The following is an 18307-nucleotide window of genomic DNA, read 5'->3' on the forward strand; positions in this document are numbered from 1 at the left end:
GCCAGATGATCTGCTCAAGCTGACAATAAATAACGACGCACCGACCAGAGCAGTTACAGGTTGGAGAGCCGTCAAACGATGGAGCAAGCACTACTCTTCAAATCACTCGAGTTTAATCCAAAACCGAGCAAAGTAATGATGTGTCTTGAAACAGACACGCAAGAGTCTTGAAGTTCCTTAACATTAAAGACACTCAGGGTCGCCTGTGGCAACAGTCTCCCATCAGCCAGTACGAAATCGGTAGGGCAAGTTGCTTCGATATGGAAGGCACGCTCGATGAGGCACCCTGACTTCGCGAAAGAGCGTCCATGCTGGGCCTGGACCAGCGGGCGTAAAGCAGAAAAGGCAATAGCACGGTTTGCAGACATTATCCGATGCCTTAACATCTGGGAGCATGATTCAAGCCTTTTTGCTTTGCCGATTGTCGATAAGAATGAGTTTGGAGCTGAGATGCCCACTAGAACTAGGTACTGTATCTTCAAATAGGGTTCGTCTTTCTGCCTCGTAATTGAGGTGTCCATGGAGTATCATCTTCGTAACGGGACTAGGGGCATGCGCCACAGTCCTGGATTCTCTATGTGGCTGAAGCTCCGCAAGTGTTCAGAAAATTTCCCCCCCGCCGTGCATTATTATTCGCCTTAAGATTTTCTTTCTTCCAACCAGAGGAAAGTTCGATACTCATTGTGTGCAGAAGCGTCTTTTTGAACTTTCTTCTACAGTTGCATATTTTTTTTTTCCCTAGACTACAAAGCTTTCTAATCGGAGGTAAGGCTACTATGTTGTGCATTGCTTATGCTTCGCGCGACTCACGTGGAGTCATACCCTGAATTTGGACTACGCGGAGTTTACTCGCATTTGTCTATCGTCACCCTCTGTTCAATAACTCTAAATCCATTTTCCCCTTCTTTTGTTTTGAATCCGGAAGTCGAGGATAATTGTTGTATGCTGACCTAGTTTGATCGAGTACAGGACCTGTGCGGCCCTTTTCTCCCATTCTCTCTTTCCGCTATACAGAGTCGAAGCACTCGGAATAAATTTGCAGTCATGGCCGACGATCAGAAGGTTACCCCTGCAGCCACCAACGCCAATGTTGAGGCTGAGAAGGATGTTCAGGACGTTTTGGCAGAGCTGAAGGGCGAAACCGCCGGGGAAGCTGCCAAGCCTTCCGAGCAGGCCGCAGAGGAGAAGAAGGGGGAAGCTCCCACAGAAGATGCAGAGGAGGCTCGCATTGTAGCCGCCGCTGCGAAGCTCGGCGAACAGTCGGCGAAAGCTGAAGAGCAGAAGGAGGGCAAGCCCGAGGAGCGCGATACACGGGGCCGTGGAAACCGTCGCAACAACGTCAAGTTTGATCCCTCCACGCTGGAAGTCACAGACAACCACGATGAGATCCGCAAGCAGGTCGAATTCTACTTCTCTGACTCGAACCTTCCCATGGACAAGTTCCTTCTTTCCAAGGTGGGCGGAAGCAGCAACCGCCCCGTTCCCCTTGAACTCCTTCATTCTTTCAAGCGCATGCGTCGCTTCCAGCCCTTCAGCGCCATTGTTGAGGCTCTGAAGTCCTCCCAGACTCTCGAGCTGACTGATAACGACACTTGCGTGCGCCGCAAGGTGCCTCTTCCTGAATCGGTGACCGAGAGCCCCGACCCCAGCGTGGCCAAGGTTTTCGAAGACCAGGCCATGAGCCGCAGCATCTACGCCAAGGGCTTCGGAGAGGAAACTCCTACCACCCAAATTGACATTGAGGCCTTCTTCGCTCCTTACGGACCAGTCAACGCAATTCGTCTCCGCCGCACACACGATCGCATCTTCAAGGGAAGTGTTTTTGTTGAGTTCGCGACTGAGGAGAAGCAGAAGGAATTCCTTGCTCTGGATACTAAGCCCCAGTGGAAGGGACAAGATTTGCTCATCAAGAGCAAGAAAGATTACTGTGAGGAGAAGGTTCGGGACATCGAAGCTGGTCGTATCAAGCCCAGCCGTGGCCGTGGTGGTGGTTTCCGTGGACGCGGCCGCGGCCGTGGCGGCCCCCGCGGTGGTGACAAGCGTGACTGGCGCGAGCGCCGGGCAGAAGATCAGAAGAACGGCTTCGGCAAGGCTCAGGGAGAACAGCGCCGTGAGGTCCAGAAGGATGCTCGGTAAGATATAGCTTCTTTTTCTCTTGGTCTTGCAGCATTTGACTAATCCGCTTATAGTGGTGTTCCCGTCGTGCAAAGCACCGCCGACGATGCTACATCTGGCCAGAAGCGGACCCGCGAGGACGAGCCCGCTGCCAACGGCGAGCACCCTGCCAAGAAGGTCGATGCCAAGGAGTAATGGCTTCGCTCTCCTCTGTTCAAGTTTTCTCGACTGGTCCCACCCTTCCTTCATCACGGAGCTAATGGATTATTCCCATTTGTTATGGTACAACAAAAGCACTTGCGTCTTTTGCTGCTGGTTTCTTAATGGCGTTGTATATCATTTGTTGTCATCATTGATACATGAAGGTTATTCTTTGCAGGACCTAGCAAATGGTCATGATAGAATTTTGGCTCTTCAGCCTCCACCCACAACACTTATACCCTCGTAATCAATTCTCGAACTCCAAGTCATACGCCAGCGTATCATCGCACAACTCCTCTCTCAGCTTCGACAACCTATAGTCCATTATTAGCCAATTCAAACACACAAACACACGTTGGTGGCGGAAACAAACTCAAGGTGGACCGGATGCGTAGCATAGGTAGCCACGGCCCCGGGCGACTCCATCACAGCCACAAGCCCCATATCAAATCCCTTGGCACGGGGAACACTGATAGGCAATGGCTGTCCGGCCTTCAACGAAATCAAGCCGGGGATTCTACCCACCATGCTCTCCGCAACAGTGGCCCAGTTGGCGACCTGGGCCTGGGTGACGCCTGGCTTGAGGCGGAAGAGAACTGCCACTGGTCAATCATCCGCTTTTTGAGTCGGAGAAGGGGTCACACGCACCGATGTGGTAGACTGGCATTTCCTCGGTTTAGACTTCTCTATCAATTTATCTATTGACTTGATTAGTCGACCAGTTGCGAACAGCGGGCCCTTATATAGATGGACGGAAATGTTTCGTATGCTTCTCGGACCGGGAGGGGTCGGGCAATCGGGTTATCGCCGATTGGTGGAATCATTTGATTTTGGACGGCTTTGAATGATCTTCCGTTGATAAAACGGGCAATTGGTATGTTGCAACGGTGCTTGCTGCGTTGCTTTGAAACTCAGTTGTGAGCCTCCTTGGTGCTGAAGGTTTCCCGGGGTCGACCATGGCTGCTAAAATAGGTGAACAAGTGAGCACCTCATACAAACGGCCTGACGGAGCAATCTCACTGTCGAAAATGACTACAGGGAGTTTCATGATAAGAGCCTGGGAGTCAAACCCACCGTTATGAAGGGACGTCTCCTGAAGAAGATACGTGTCTAATTCTTCCGTTCAAGCCATATGGTATACCCAAGTACTCCATATTGATCAATGCTTTATCCGATCGCTAAATACAATATGCCTTCCCTAAGAAGGTTCATTTCTTCTTCTTCGTCTTATCCACCACATCAATCCACTGCGTCTTGACACCACGTCGGAGCAGCGCTGTTTCCACAGCCTTCCTTTGGTCGCCTTGAATCAGGACCTCCATCACGCCTTTGGTGGCTCCAGTGGCCTGGGCAACGCTGGTACTGCTAGCGCATTTCTTCTGCAGTTCTTCAGCCAGCAGACTAGGGACTATACCGAAAATCTCCAAATTCCAAACTTTGGTGACAGTTTTCGAACCTGTCCTCTTCTCGAGAACAAGGTTGACCTTGGGCGTTGCACCTGCTTTCGGCTTCACGTCGGATAGGGTCTGGCCCTGTTTGAGGATGACATAGTGTGGAGTTAGGAACGCCGAGTCTTCCACGATCCGCTTCAAGAGGCCATCTCGGGTCGTCTTGCCTCGTGCAATGGTCGTCTTGTCCTCGGCCGAGGAAGATGTGAAAATTGTGTTTGCGAGGAAAGGATTGAGCGAGATGATCCGGCGGTTCTCATTGGAGACAATAGGCGGGTTTTGAGACTGAATGTATTCATCCAAAAAATTGGAAACCTCAGAATACTTGTAGTAGTTTCTTGGGTCGCCACTCGAAAGAGCTGGGAAGATTGTCGGGGTAAGCTTTCCCGTTGGCCGATAGAGAGTCTGAACAATTATTGCCTGTCCGACGGAAGGGTCTCCCTCCGAAGTTGCAGGCATCTTGTTTCCGGAGGGGACGGGCTTTCCCGCATTCTCAACGGCGTTCTTTGATGGAAGTTTGTACGGAACAAACTGCTCGACGCGGCGGTCGTTGAAATCCACATCGAGAATGACAGTTTCTTGTCCGCTGCGGTCCTTGGATTTGACGAGACGCTGCTTATCGAGATATTTGATGAACTTTTTGACATTCTTCCAGCTTGTCTTTTTGATCTGATAGTATTGTGCCTGCTGAGGGGAGTAAACCGGGAGGTAAGGAGTAAGCATGTTCGAGACAAGGGCGGATGGTTGTACGGGAAGGGACAGGCCATGGTTCGGTGCAGTGGGGTTGTCCTGTTTAAGCTTGTACAGAGAATAAAGGAAGGCTTTCTCAAAAGCCTCATCGATCTCTGCAGGTTGGTCAGTTTCATCAGAACGAAATACCCGAGACGGACACATTGGGCGCTGACCTTTTGTGGAGGGTTCTTTCGCTTCCTCAAAGGGAGCACCCTCTTCGTGCTGCTGCTCAAGAGATTCGGCTTGAGGCGCCTCCTCCGCAGGTTGCGTCTGCTGATCTTGGCCCAAGGAGAGCTCATTGACTCGCTCCTCTATTTCCTCCACGTCTTCTTCGCCCGCTTCCACATCCCACCCAGCCAGGTATTCAGGCGCAGGTTGTCCGGGACGAGAAGACGAGCTCCAGGCCCACAGCTCATCGCCTTCCCAGTGTACGCCTCGGACGGCATGTCCTTTCGTGCCCTGAACCTCCCCAAGTGCCGCAATATCAATTTCGCAGATACCCACAAATAATGGGACAGTCTGTCGGTCCAAACCAGCTACAGCGACAACAGCTCCTTTGACCGCGCGCTCAGGGAAAGGTGGTTCATCCGCGAGTCCAGGGGTCATCAAGTCTGCACCGCCACGGAGCTTCTGCATGACCATTTCCGGTGTGTGAAGCAAGGGCACAAGGTTGGGATTGTGCCATAATGTGTAAACCGTGGGATAGAATCGGCCATCGGCACCAGGCCCATGTTCCACCTTGAACCATAAAATGCGTTCCTCGCCCCCGGGGTGCGTTCCTACGTAAACTGTGCCTTGGACTTCTCGGAGCTGGGGCCCTGCAGTGGTGCTGAACCGAGCAGAAAGCGAGTTTTCCGGGAGAAGGGAGTTTCGGATCGCTGTGATGTTTGGCAAGGTTTGGTTCGACGTGTTAGGAGTGTTGGAGTCATCCTCGGTTGGTGCAGCTGACGGAATACTGATATGGTAGTCGCTGATGATTTGATCGGCGATCTTGCGGCGGTCCGAGGAACGTAAGGGCGCAAGATTCTTGATCTATAGTTTGAGAAGTAAGCATGAAGCTATCATTCTGCGACTTGAACAGTCTGGCAGCGAGGGGAGAAATGCGGGGGAGGGGCACAACGTACTGTTGGCTTTTTCTTGAACATGGTGGTGTGAGACGGGGCCAGAAATATGATATGAGTCAATCTCAAGCTGATTGATACTGAGAAATACAGCCTGCTCACAATAGAGTCTCGTGGAAGAAAGGTAGAAAAGGCGCTGGAACAAAAAGGAAAAGCTGATGTCAGTTCGGTTTTTGTCCGCAACAACAATCGGCCGCTTTTCCCCCGCTTGAGGTCAATCTTGCCGTCTTCTCTACACACTGGTCCAGGCATACCAGAGGTATACTAGTCTTCATTATGAAGTGAAGTTTGCATATAAGTAGGACGAAGGGCTGTGCGCAATTCCTTGCCAAATTTTCTGCCGTCATCTCTTTGCAAGATTTGCCAAACTACCCAACTCAAGATGGTTCAAATGGACGCCGTCCAGTCCTATTCCACTGGAGCATGTCTAACATATCCCCCGAGATCCTGGTACCTGTTAATGGAGATAGAGTTGTACTATCTGAAATGTGGCCTAGCAAGGAAATAGGGAATAGCAAGCCAAGAGCAACCTCTCCGTGTGCTAGTCCATTCTTGATGTAATTGTTTTGAGAAGTAGATGAAGGAGACGTCAGGTAATGGAAATCATGGCTCCTTATATACATAGGATGAAAGCTCCTTATATGTTCTGTGGGAGATGATACGTACATTAAATGACTTACAGTGAAGCTAATAATTAAAGGAACAGTGAAGGCTGTTGGGAGAATAACAAGCTAGAACATCAATGTTTAACAGATCTGGTAACCAGAGTAGATTTACTTACAGGCATTCTACTGTTGATAATACAGATTTAAAACAAGGGCAAAAAATGATCAGCGTAGAGCAAGAGCTCCAATGGTTGTGTTGCTTCTAAAGTACAAAAAGGATCCCGGATCCCATATATGTATGTTTGGGGAAAAAAAACAATCGTCAGAGGTGCGATGCACAAAAATTAAATGTGCAGTGAAAGGCTTGTCGATTCGTTCGAAGTGCTTTGATCTAGGCAGAGAGATCACGAGCGTGCACCTTCTCAGTAATCAGCCAAGAGAAGGTCTCCTTGAGAACCTTGAGGAACTCCTCGGCGCTGAGAGAGTTGAAGTACTCGGTGAGGCTGGTGCCGCTGGGAAGAGTGGAACTGGAGCCAGAACCAGAGCTGGAGCCAGAGCTGGAGCTGCCGGCAGTGGAGCTAGGGGTGGCCGTAGGAGCCTGGACGTAGGTCTGCTGGGCAGGAGAGCTGGTGACGGTGACAGCCTCGGTAGTAGTAGAGGGCTGGTAAACAGTCGCAGAGCTAGTCTGGACGGCACTAGAGGTCTGAGTGATGGTGGCAGAAGGAGCAGCGGCGCTAGACGAGGCGGAACCAGCGTTGTTAGAGCTACCAGAAGAAGCGCCAGAGTAGAGAGCAGGACCAGGAATGACATAGGATTTCAGGCTCTGGTAGATACTGACAAGGATGCCGGCGTCAGTGTCCTTGTAGAGCGCAGTGCCGAGGGTACCTGAGGGCTTGTCGCTGCCACCACCGGTGACCTTAAGGTTGATGCACTGAGGGTAGTTCTGGGCACCGTCCTTGTTTCCAGCGGAGTGGAGGCCAATGATTTCGTGGCGCATGACATAGTTGCCAGCGGCGATGGAGCTGGGAACAGTAACGGTCCAGCTGTTGTTGTTGGCGATTAGGTTGTCGGAGGCCCAGGTGCCAGGAGCATTAGAGCCACTGATCAGACCACCCTCATCAATCTTGAAGAATTCCAGGCTGGTCTTGTCAACCGAGGCGCAATCACCATTGCAGTTGGCCATGTACGTAATGACCTGCACTAAGTTAATACCCTAACCAACTGTTTCCATGGATATCTTGCGAAGACATACCGGTCCGTGGTGAGATTCAGGCCATGTAGTCCATTGGAATTCAACCTTTCCACCGGCCTTGATCTCGGCAGAGAGGGCAGCATTCTTAGCATTCTTGTGGCAGATAATGTCACCGCTAGAGTAGCCGCTGCCGTCGACGAAACCTAGATCGGTAGCGCTTTGAGACCAAGCGATGCTCTCAGGAGGGCTGCTCATGTAAGGGTATTGGTTGACGAGGTATCCAGTGTAGTATTTGCCATCGACAACGGCACCGGTCACGTATCCGTGACCAGCGACCAGGGCGGCCGAGCTGAGAAGAACAGCTGTAATCTTAGAGACAGACATGTTGTAGGTTTATAGTATTGTCCAGACGATCAACGCACAGCGTAATTTTAGGTTCGAATCGAACGAGAGACGAGAGAAAGAATGACAAAGATGGGACTTCAGTCAATGAAGCCGATAGAACAGAATGAGAGAACGGAAGGTGCTGAGACCGTGAAAGAAAGGAATGCTGATGGGAAGAAGAACAGAAGAAAGCTGTTTTCCATTGCGACGAAGAGGGCTCTTATATCTCCAGCAAGGTTGAGAAACCTATCTGGACTCGGTTAAAGCTCCGAACAGCTATCCAAATTCAAGATGAAGCCGGTTCGGTTAAGGTCCATCGCAAGTATCTACTCCTTGCGGTGTGGACACCACTAGATTGCTTGGTAGCGCTCTGTTTGGATCCAAATTCAGGGTTATCTGATAGGTGGAGAAAACTCGAGATAGAGCCACCGAGTTAGAGGTTGATGAAAACGAGTCATGTCTGCGGTGGTCGAAGAATGCGTCGGCGTTGAAGCTGCATTGGGACCTTAATATACCACTTCCTGGTTGGGAATAGTGGACATGGCTCTTGTGACAATCCGAGTTTCATCCTGCTTCCTTTATAATCGTTAGGCTCGACGCTTCCCCACTCTGTCTCCATTCCAACGTGTCAGGAGAGCGTTATTAAATTGGTTTTAGAACCTGGTGGATCTGTCATATTCATCGATACGAGAATGCTTGTTGTATTGCATTAATCGCAGACACCTCAATGAAAGGTCCATCAACCCCTGACGCCGACTCAGGTACCCGTTTTCTTCCATGAACGAATCGGCTAAGCTCCGCGATCCACATGGACTCTCATTCCCCTTTGTCTAGCTGATAGAGACCAGTAGAAAAAGGCAGGATGAAACAGTCAGATTGGTTCTTTTGGAGGTTTGCGGTCACAGGTGAATGATGAGGGAGCCATAAACTGACGAGTGAATCTTGTCGGACTGGACGAGCTGAGGGCTACTCACAGAATACTCTATTGCAAAACGCTCTGGCTGGGAATGATGGAGTGATTTTACTGCCTACCAAGTTACGAACCGATCCTTCCAGATAGGTCTGGCCATCGCATGTATCAGATAGGCCTTGTCTGGCGAACGGGGTCACTGACGCTTGATCACCATTGTCGTGGATGGGCGGTGCTTCATTTACCAGTATTTAGCCGCCAAAATCTATATATCAGACCATACCAGCACTAGGACCATGACCTTGGTCATTTCCTGAAGCGCCAGTGTTCGTTATTAACCACGTCACTCCTTCAGCCGAGCGCTGCAGTCTGCACTTATTGGGGCAGGGGGGCTGGGTTCAGGGTCAATATACGATGCACAGACCACCCGAGGGTGAGACACTTACTTGGCTTGAAATGAGGCTTTACTTATTCAGGGTGCACCAGTGCTGTGTGGTCTGAAACGCCCGAATGCTTCGGGTTGCCGCTGGCCCGCTCTGCCTTCTCCTGAATCAACTGCACCCAAAAAAGCGGTTTAGGGTTTTGGATTTCTGACCGAGTCTGCTCCATTCTAATTTCTATCTAGCGTCTGAAGCTCTGGGCTCTCGCTCTTTTCTCAATCATGTGTCCCCTAAGTCCTAACAGGCAGTGCTTTAAAAACGTGGAGTTATCTTATAGCGCACGGGACATAGCATCCCCTTCGTCAAAGTGGTTGGGGAAAGGCAGACGCTTCTTGTCAATCGAATGGAAACCACTTGCGAGGTTATGCTTGATATGTGACAGGTCTTGACGACAGTTTTTCCAAGGATTCGTAGAGAAAACAACAGGAAGGGCATCCATCACTATGCTCGTCATACTGATGCAGGAAAAGAGATATCTATCTCGGAATTTTTCCTATGGTTCAAGCTGTGCAGCATTCCACTGGTTAGAGCGGGTTACAGGCGAACGGAAAAGCATTTATCGATCGACCTGCGGTTGTATACTCCATAGCAAGGATCGAATCACCGTGCGCCCGAGAAGGAAGTCGATGCAACTAGTCATTTCCTCACCATATCCGGTGGCGTCACGGTGAACGGAGTCATCACCCATGCCATCGTCCCGGAACCCCCGTTCGGCAGCGTTGGGGACTCAGGGCATGTATACTACCATGGCGAGCACGGTTTCAAAGCTTTTACTCACTTCCAAGTCATTGCAAGGCCACTGCCTTAACCTTCCGGGCTTCATCATCCTTGCTGCCACTGTATTCAGCAGACCAGGTCATATATGTGTCCGTCAGAAACAATGTGGGAATCCGGCGATGTTAGTCTCTGGAGGACGAGGCGCACCTTGCTACAAGAGATTTGTAGCCAAGAACTCAGTTCATCTTCCGAAGTTTTTGGCTTGTCCATCGATTGTGGGATTAATCGATCATCGGATGGATCACCCATTTGGCATCCTTCATGGCGTGGACGCAACGGTGGACTCTATTTGGTCAGTTCTTACAATCTGAGACCTAGGGCGACTAGCTTGAAACACAGCGATAATTCCAGGAAATTGCAGGGTATGGACCTACCATGGTCGATCTCCTCATCTTGACTGAACGCGTCGATGGCCAGCGGTCGAGGTAGACTATAACGTGGACGCGTCCGCATCAGTAACGTCAGGTCTTTGATCAGTCCACCGAACCTGTTAATTAGTCGGTGGCTTCTTAGATAGTTGAGGTCAGAATGGGACAGATGCTCTCGAGCCTACTAGCGAATCTGGCAATCGTTAGGCTTTTTGAAGAGTAAACTAGTTGACTCAAGAACCTACCAGTCATCTTGGCATTAGTGACGAGAGACGGTGCGCATCGAACTCTCGTCCGTATTCAATCTTTCCTTGACTCTTCTCGAGAAGCCCTTTGAGCCAATCAAAATGTATTGGGTGGCTATGTTCGTCATGCAATCAGGTCACCCTTTCCTGTCGAACTCATTGAAGTAAAAGGTCATCCGCTCCATGAGCTATTTCTGCACGGAGGGATGCGCAGATACGTGGCTGAGCGAGTGGCAAATCTGAACCCGGTTGAGATACTTGACACATGCAATATTCTTCGCGGCATCTTCAATATCCGCAATTTTGGTGACAATTGCGAGACACCGTACTCCTAATTCCCGCATTGTCGGCGAGAGATGCTTTGCGACTGCTCTGACAACATGGCCGGCCACATTGACAGATCCTTTAAACAAGATGTGATCAAGCTTGCGTTCCATCAGGTAGTCATTTCCCCAGAAACCGCGGTGACGACTCGAATGGCACCAGGATTGATGTACTTGGGGATCAGACCAACCAGGAGATTCTGACGATGTTCGTCTGAATGGCCATGATCTCAGTGAAGGATGTCTCATATGCATGGCGGTTGGGATCTTTGTTTACAGTCTTGATGGTGTGGTCCTTATTACCCTCCACAGGCCGCCAAAAGCTACTTGATCTGCCCATTCTCTCCAGGCGAGCTCCTTGGTGCGGGCGGACCGGAAGTTCGCTTGCATAGCGTTATACGCCTCTTCGACCTCTACTTATGAGGTGTAGGGCCCCATACTAGTTGGGAGTACCGCGAGAAGTTTGTTCTTCTACCTCCCGAGCAGGACCATCTATATCAAATTGCAAAGGCGTGCATAGCTGACTATAGGCCCCCATGTGCCTGTTCCTAAGATCGTTGAAACGATCAGAAAAGAGTGGGTTCGATGAACCCGAGGCACGGCGTCATTAAAAAGATACCGCCAACTATCTCAAGATTTATTGATCAGACAGACGGGCTGTCAAATCCTCGTGCTTGTGCTTTTCTGTACCACTTATTTCAAGTGTTATACGCATGACCAAACTGTTATGGGGCGTCTCTGGACCGATCCGCCTCGGCTATGACCTACTGGAAACTTCGGACCAGGATGACGATCGATATGGAATTCGTTTCGCTGGATTATCACATGCTGTCCAATTGAATGACCATGGATGAGGTAGAGCATCCTAGTATGGCGGAATGATTAATGAAATATGTCTTTGGATGAACTACTGTTTCGGATGTCAAGTGCCATCTCAAGCCATGAACCCCAGACTATACACATGATCGGCTTAAGGGTGGATCCAATCCGGGGCTGTTATCATAGGAAAAGTCCAAAACGGCAATCTGACGAAGGGCGAATGAGTAGATAATATATCGCTCATCCAAGGGATTTCGAGTTCCCATCTCACATGGTGAAAGAGTGGTAGGAAGGAGAAGAACCTATGAAATATATTGGACCATTCGGAATGGAACTAAACCTTGCTATACCCGCCGTTCACTAGGTAGAAGTCACGCTTCATTGAGTCGTGACATGGCTCCCACAGTGCGAATAAATACAAGTGACCAAACTTAAGCAGGTCAAACACCCCTGCCGCTGTGCGCATTTCGAATCCGAGGGCTTTTCGTGGCAAATTACCTGTTCGAGGAAACCCACCCAGGGCTGCGTTATCGGAGATAGCTTTTAGAACAGAATGGACGATATGCTACAAGTAAGTGCAATACGGTTGGGTTGATGCTCATACTAGATATTGGCCTGGATGGCTAGGATATCACACAGGCAAAGCATACCGATCAGACTAGTAGGGTCCTACAGTAACTGTCCTACTTTCCTCGGCCAGATGAAAAAATGAGCTGGTAAGGTCGCTAGCAATGCGGTTATCTAGGTAGATTTATCTCTGTTATTGTCTTTCCTTGAAGCTATCCCCATGATCTTTAACGGTTGGTGACAGACTAGATCATTGCGAATTACGACAGTTTTGACAGCTCTGGTGTACCTCATCCGTAGTAATCTATGTACTGTCGATACGCCTCGCCCAGAACGCACGGTCACTTCAAGGCGACTATCTAGGAGGAATGCATGATAGGGGTCCCATGTTAACCCACTCATCGAAACCCCTTGTGTCGATTCTACATTAAAAAACCACATGCGGAGAAGGCACAAGATACAAGAAATCGAAGTAATGAAGACTTTAAAATGAAATTATTCGTTATGAAAGCCAAAGTCTGAAGCGGTAGAGTTATGTACACAAGAAATGACAGGAGTCGGAGCCAAGGCCAATCATAATCTGGTAGCCTAAAGTCCGACCAACCCAAGATAGGATTAGCGCAGTCATAGAGTGGCGGAGGAGTCATCTATGGTTGCCTGAGTTTTCTGGCGGTCAGAATTTTTGGCCTGTTCCGAATAATACGGAAAGGAGCCAGATAGGCCCGACGACTAGGCAGAATACGCTACGGGCTCAACCAACCCCCTTTCCTCTGCGGTGAATCAAGTCCTTATCATCAACTACCTAATCTACTTGGGGGCGTTGTCTGCTTCAGTGTTGTTTCTCAGTCAGTGTGTCTCATTACACTGTCCTTCTCTAGTCACTGTAAGAATTCTTTATAGACCATCCCCTCTCTCCAAACTCCCTTCGTCCCGGAAACGATCGCCGCTCCAGCTTTTCCCTCCCTTTTCCACATCCTCAACAAGAACCGCTCGGGTGCTATTACCGCGCCTCTCAATTCCCTACACCGCGGCGGTCACGATCAACATTTGAGAAGGGCCATCTACTGGTTATCTGTACAATAACGAATTTGTCGCTCCTTCTTGATCGCCATCTTTTGATTCGTTTCGATGGCTTGGAGACGGTACTGTTAGGAAGTTCGATTTCCCCGAGTGAGACGAGTTTTGCGGTCGGATCTTAGCGGCTCTCGTGCTATCCCTTCAACTTCGATCTTCGAGTCCTGCACCTTGGTATTGGAAGCACACTGCGAAAATTTGGACGTGTGCAACAGTGACCCCCTGGCTTTCCGCTCTGTGATCCTGGAACTCAATGATGGGACCTGCTGAGGCCGCCTCATCTCCCGTGTTTCCCTCACTGGATCCCATTGTCGTCGATGATGAGATGGAAAATCCCTATCAAAATACCGATTTAAGCTTTCTCGACTCTACGAGCCTACAGATGAACGAGGCCGCCGGTCAGGATTTCGACGATCTCTTCGCCCGTTCCCACTCCTCCCGCACTGTCACCGACTCGGAATCTGTGTGTTTGTCGCCCTCAGAACTTTCCATAAAGAGACACTTTCAGGAACACGATGCGCTGAGGCAACCCAAGATCGTTGCTTCAGACTCCCCTGCCGAATCCCTGGATAACTCGAGTCCCAGTTCTTCGTCGGATTCTCCGCGGAATCACATTCGAAATACCTCCGTGACCTCGACCACTTCCGTTACTCATAGCGATCACGCCAACATAATGCCATTTGGCTACGCAACTGAAGATTGGATCAATTCGGAGCTCGGCTCAATGAAGGAGGAGACATCGATGTTTGGCTTTGACCCTTCCTTGCCGGCCATGGAGGGTGTTTTCCCCGTCGAAACCGACCTCGAATCCAGCAACAAGGCGATGGACGCCGCTTTCGATTTTGAAAGCGCAGCCAGTAGCCCCAGTGCCCTGAAGACTGACTCGGCCGCTCAGCCAAAGATGCAGAAGCGACTGAAGTCTCAAATGCGGGGGACATCTCATTCCACCTCGAGGCAATCAGCTTCTCCGGTATGTACCCAGACTCTCATTCTTCCTCGTCCCTTTACTGATTCTCCTCGTAGCAGTTTCGCAATTCGACCTCTCCTTTCACAGTGGGCAAAATGCCCGGTCAGAGCAGGTCGTCATCAAGCCAATGGCCGGGACAATCACCGTCGTCGCTTTTGGAGGAAAGTTTTGGCGGCATCAACATGAATGGCGGATCTCCACTGAACGGAAACTTCAACTTTGCGTCGAATGGGTTTCCTTTCGGCATCCACTTTGCGCCCTCCCCCCCTCAGAACAATATGAAAGCGGAAACGACTCAGCGTCACGTCCTCACCGTTCATCCCACCTCACTAAAATCCCGTGTAGAAACCCAAATTCCCATCCGGTTGACTCTCTATCCAATGCCCTCGGGTGTCAAGAAATTACGACTGCCCACCCACACCATCTCGAAGCCGAAATTCCTTGCTCCTCCGTCTGCCGATCGTTCGGCTGATACCTTGCAACTGCATACGAGTCTTGTCTGCACTAGCGCGATGCAGGACCAGACGAAACTGAGAAAGGCATTTGCACGAGCAAGGGGCGAGACGCGGTACCGCACCTCGAGCTCTAGCCCGAATGCTACGGAAGAGTTACCAGAAGATGACAAGCCCTTGGATGGCGGGGAGGTGAAAATCTGTGCTGGATGCATACAGCGTGAACGGAAGCGCGCGTTTAGAAAGAAGCAGAGAAAACCCGAGGAAGACGAGTTGTTTCAAAAGGACGAGGAGAAGCGAGTCATCGTCTTCAACACCAACGAGATCAAAGATTGGGCGGAACCCTCCAAGCATGCCATGCCAGGCTATACTGATGCCCCTGCGCCAGTTATTCCCGCTGGAGCAATGCAGGTCGAGCTTCCAATGCGAATTGCATGCTACTGCAGGCACCAGAATGAAAAGCTCGGTTTCCAGGTCATTTTCACAGTCAAAGACCATATGGATAATGTCATTGCCCAGGCAATCACAAACTCCATCATGATCACGGACGATCACAAGACGCACGCTCCCCCGGCTCCTCCCGCCCCGGGCCCTTCTCCGTCTCTCCCTGACGGGACACAATTGCCCGGGGTAGGAGTCTTTCCGTCAGGCCCCCCCGTGGAAACCGCGAAGTCGTCAACCCCGTCCCAGCAGTCGTTCCGATCATCCTCGACTACAGATCTGCAAGGTCTTCAGCAAAGGTTCAACTCGCAGTATCAAATGCCGACAGGCTCCTTCGCTGTCACCGCTCAGAACGGCCAGAAGAACGCCACCGCAAACTCGCAAACATCTCGCAGTCTTTCACGACAGACTTCGCCGAATGACTTCCCAGGACCTATGACAAAGCGACGGAAACACAGCAATTCCGGCCGTCTTCCGTCCGAATTGACCATGACCAAGCTTGAGAACGGACAGTCATCCGCGGGCGGGACCAATTCAGGAGTCTTAGGGAACGAAGCTCCTTTCAATGCGGCGCGTGGTTTTGCGTCCCCGGCGGAGAGGCCGTTTGTGACGTCGTCGGCCATGTCGGGTCAGTTCGCCAACGGCCCACCGACGCCCAATAGCGGAGACAACAATCCTTTCTTCAATCCCAGCGCGACCCAGACCAGCTTGGATACATTCATTCAGCAGCAGTTGATGTCGGCGCCAAACTCGGCTCAGCCTAGCCGCCCTGGAACGCCTGGTAACTCAGCCCGTCACGGTTTTCAAGATCAGTCCCTCAACCTCTCATTGGGCTCAAGCACGTCCACTCCTGCTTGGCCTCCTCTCACAAATGCTGGTAACCGGCTGCCTTCTGTTATTCACAAGGTTGTCCCGGCGGAAGGCTCCATCACCGGAGGCACAGAAGTGACGCTGTTAGGAAGTGGTTTCTACCCTGGTATGGAGGTCGTCTTTGGTGATACCCTAGCCACAACGACGACGTTCTGGGGCGATAAGTGCCTGAATTGCTTGACTCCACCAGCCCTCCAGCCTGGCATGGTGGCTGTGGTGTTCAAGCATGAGCATCCGACATTTGGTCAAATGCAGCCGGCTCAACCTCTGATGCCCAAGCAGCAGCAATTCTTCCGGTATATTGACGACAGAGAGCTCCAGATGTATCGCCTTGCACTTGGCATCCTGGGACAGAAGCTTGGCAATCAGGCAGATGCATTCCAGACTGCTCAACAGATCATGGGTAGCGACCCCAAGGCTGTCTTCAACCTTCAGAAAGACTTCTCCGCCGGTTCTGGCGGCCATCAGCGCCAGGTCCCTGGCCTAGAGTCTCAGGGCAAACTGAGCGACCTGGACTCGAAGATGTTGACCTATCTCGAATTCATCGACCTTGACGACAACCCGCGGCCTCCGAAGTATAACTCGCGCTGCACGACCGGGCAAACTCTACTTCATTTCGCCTCATCCTTGGGCTTGACTCGTTTCGTAGCTGGACTCCTCGCCCGAGGGGCGAACCCGGACGTGCAGGACAATACCGGAAACACGCCTATGCATCTGGCCGCCTTACATGGCCATGCGCATATTGTCAACAGGCTGCGTTTGGCTGGTGCGGACGTCAACGCTCGCAGCATCAGGGGATTCACTCCGGCTGATTTGGCCACCACACTTCCTGCCCACCAGGCTGCACTGATTCCTGCTCGGCACAACCGCTCCCGTAGCGTTGGGTCGGTAAGCTCGTTGCGACGCAGGCATAGCAGTTCCGCTTCCCTTCACTCTCTCTGGGAGTCGTCTTCTGTGTCAGGATCGCTCGATCCGGCGACCTACGACTCCGATGACGATGAGGATGATTCAGAGGACCAAGTGGACTTTACTATATCTCGGCGGTCGAGCGTTCACCAGGATGTGCCTGGTCCGCTACCCTCGCCTGAGCAGGCAACTGCGGCCCAAGAGGCACGGCCGTTCTCCCCCCCGGCAGCTTTGGTGGTTTGGCGGAACCAGCTTCAGGCTCAAATAAATCAATTCCAGCAGAGCGTCGCGAATGCCTTCCCGAATCTTCCTGCTCTGCCGCCAATGCCTGCTTTGCCCGATTACCAGGCTCATCCGATGATGCGCCGTATTACGAATCTTGTTCCTCATCGACCAACCACATCCTGGTCTTCGAAAGACGGCTGGTGGGACCTCTTGACGGGAAATTCCGCGCCCAGTGCGACTGAGCCGCCTTCTTACGAGGAGCTGTACCCAGGCCAAGATCGCCAGGAGGAGGAAGAGGCATCGCATGTAAAGAAGGCAACATTGCTAAGGGCGGCAGCTGAGGCGGCCGTAGATCAGCATTTCGAGTTACAGGCCAGCACTTCTGTGGCCGAATCTAGCAAACAGGACAACGATGACATCAAAGACATTCGAATCGGCTCCAAATTGATTTCCCGCGAGCAGCAGAAGCATCTCAGAGAGCAGCAAGCTCGCAGGATGAAGGGTTTGGGTAGCGATCGGAATCTCTACTTCATTTGGGTGAGTATCCTCGGTAATCCTTTTTTCGCATTTTTCTGCGCCATTACTAACTGGTCTTAGCTTCCTCTTCTGCTTCTGGTTATCTGCGCATGGGTGCGAAGTTACGTTCCAGGCATCTGGCAAGGTGCATCAGACGTCTATGGATTTGTGAAGACGCGCTATATGCGGGGCGCGCTGGACGTTGACTCTTAGACCTTGGCGTTTTTCTTTTTTTTTTCCTTTTCTTTTTCCAATCATCTTCCTCGAATCCCTTTGAGCCAGGGCGTTGTTTGCGGGCGGGCGGACTATGGACATGTCTTTCCTTCTTTCCTTTCGACTTTCTTTTTTTGCCGATACTTTTGCATCATGACGGGATATGACAGCTCCTCCTTTGCCTTATTCTTCCTCTCTCTTATACCTGACGTTTTGTATGTAATTTGAGCCCAATAAGATGTACAGATGTACCTTTGTAATGGGATCTTCCAGCCCCGTGATATGGGACGAAAATAGACTTACGTGTGCTCAGTATCTTCAAGGCAATTTTTTTTTCTAGTTACAGCTGGCGCTAATAGAATGCTAGCGAGTGGTCTCTTTGTCATCTAAAATGCG

The 18307-nt window shown here is 51.0% G+C and overlaps 5 protein-coding genes across 5 annotated transcripts; 2 read left to right on the plus strand and 3 right to left on the minus strand.

Moving 5' to 3' along the window:
* Nucleotides 1-1044: 1044 nt before the first annotated feature.
* Nucleotides 1045-2310, plus strand: Aud_008307 (tRNA maturation protein LHP1; the record flags this gene model as incomplete). The annotated part of the gene is made up of 2 exons (XM_043293184.1): nt 1045-2132; nt 2190-2310. The coding sequence occupies 2 exons, from the start codon at nt 1045-1047 to the stop codon at nt 2308-2310; spliced, it is 1209 nt and encodes a 402-aa protein (XP_043149119.1).
* A 253-nt stretch (nt 2311-2563) lies between these two features.
* Aud_008308 (uncharacterized protein) lies at nt 2564-2983 on the minus strand (the record flags this gene model as incomplete). The annotated part of the gene is made up of 3 exons (XM_043293185.1): nt 2564-2630; nt 2690-2912; nt 2965-2983. 3 exons carry the CDS (start codon nt 2981-2983, stop codon nt 2564-2566), a joined length of 309 nt encoding a protein of 102 aa, XP_043149120.1.
* Nucleotides 2984-3524: 541 nt separating this feature from the next.
* Aud_008309 (putative RNA binding protein Ligatin/Tma64) lies at nt 3525-5641 on the minus strand (the record flags this gene model as incomplete). Its single annotated transcript, XM_043293186.1, has 3 exons — nt 3525-4609; nt 4670-5528; nt 5621-5641. The coding sequence occupies 3 exons, from the start codon at nt 5639-5641 to the stop codon at nt 3525-3527; spliced, it is 1965 nt and encodes a 654-aa protein (XP_043149121.1).
* A 972-nt stretch (nt 5642-6613) lies between these two features.
* Nucleotides 6614-7798, minus strand: Aud_008310 (lytic polysaccharide monooxygenase auxiliary activity family 9 protein; the record flags this gene model as incomplete). The annotated part of the gene is made up of 2 exons (XM_043293187.1): nt 6614-7417; nt 7475-7798. The coding sequence occupies 2 exons, from the start codon at nt 7796-7798 to the stop codon at nt 6614-6616; spliced, it is 1128 nt and encodes a 375-aa protein (XP_043149122.1).
* A 5776-nt stretch (nt 7799-13574) lies between these two features.
* Aud_008311 (putative membrane-tethered transcription factor (SPT23)) lies at nt 13575-17911 on the plus strand (the record flags this gene model as incomplete). Its single annotated transcript, XM_043293188.1, has 3 exons — nt 13575-14291; nt 14345-17719; nt 17780-17911. 3 exons carry the CDS (start codon nt 13575-13577, stop codon nt 17909-17911), a joined length of 4224 nt encoding a protein of 1407 aa, XP_043149123.1.
* Between the last annotated feature and the right edge of the window lie 396 nt (nt 17912-18307).

The sequence above is a fragment of the Aspergillus udagawae genome (genome assembly GCF_001078395.1).
Source record: "Aspergillus udagawae IFM 46973 DNA, scaffold_6, whole genome shotgun sequence".
NCBI lineage: Eukaryota > Fungi > Ascomycota > Eurotiomycetes > Eurotiales > Aspergillaceae > Aspergillus > Aspergillus udagawae.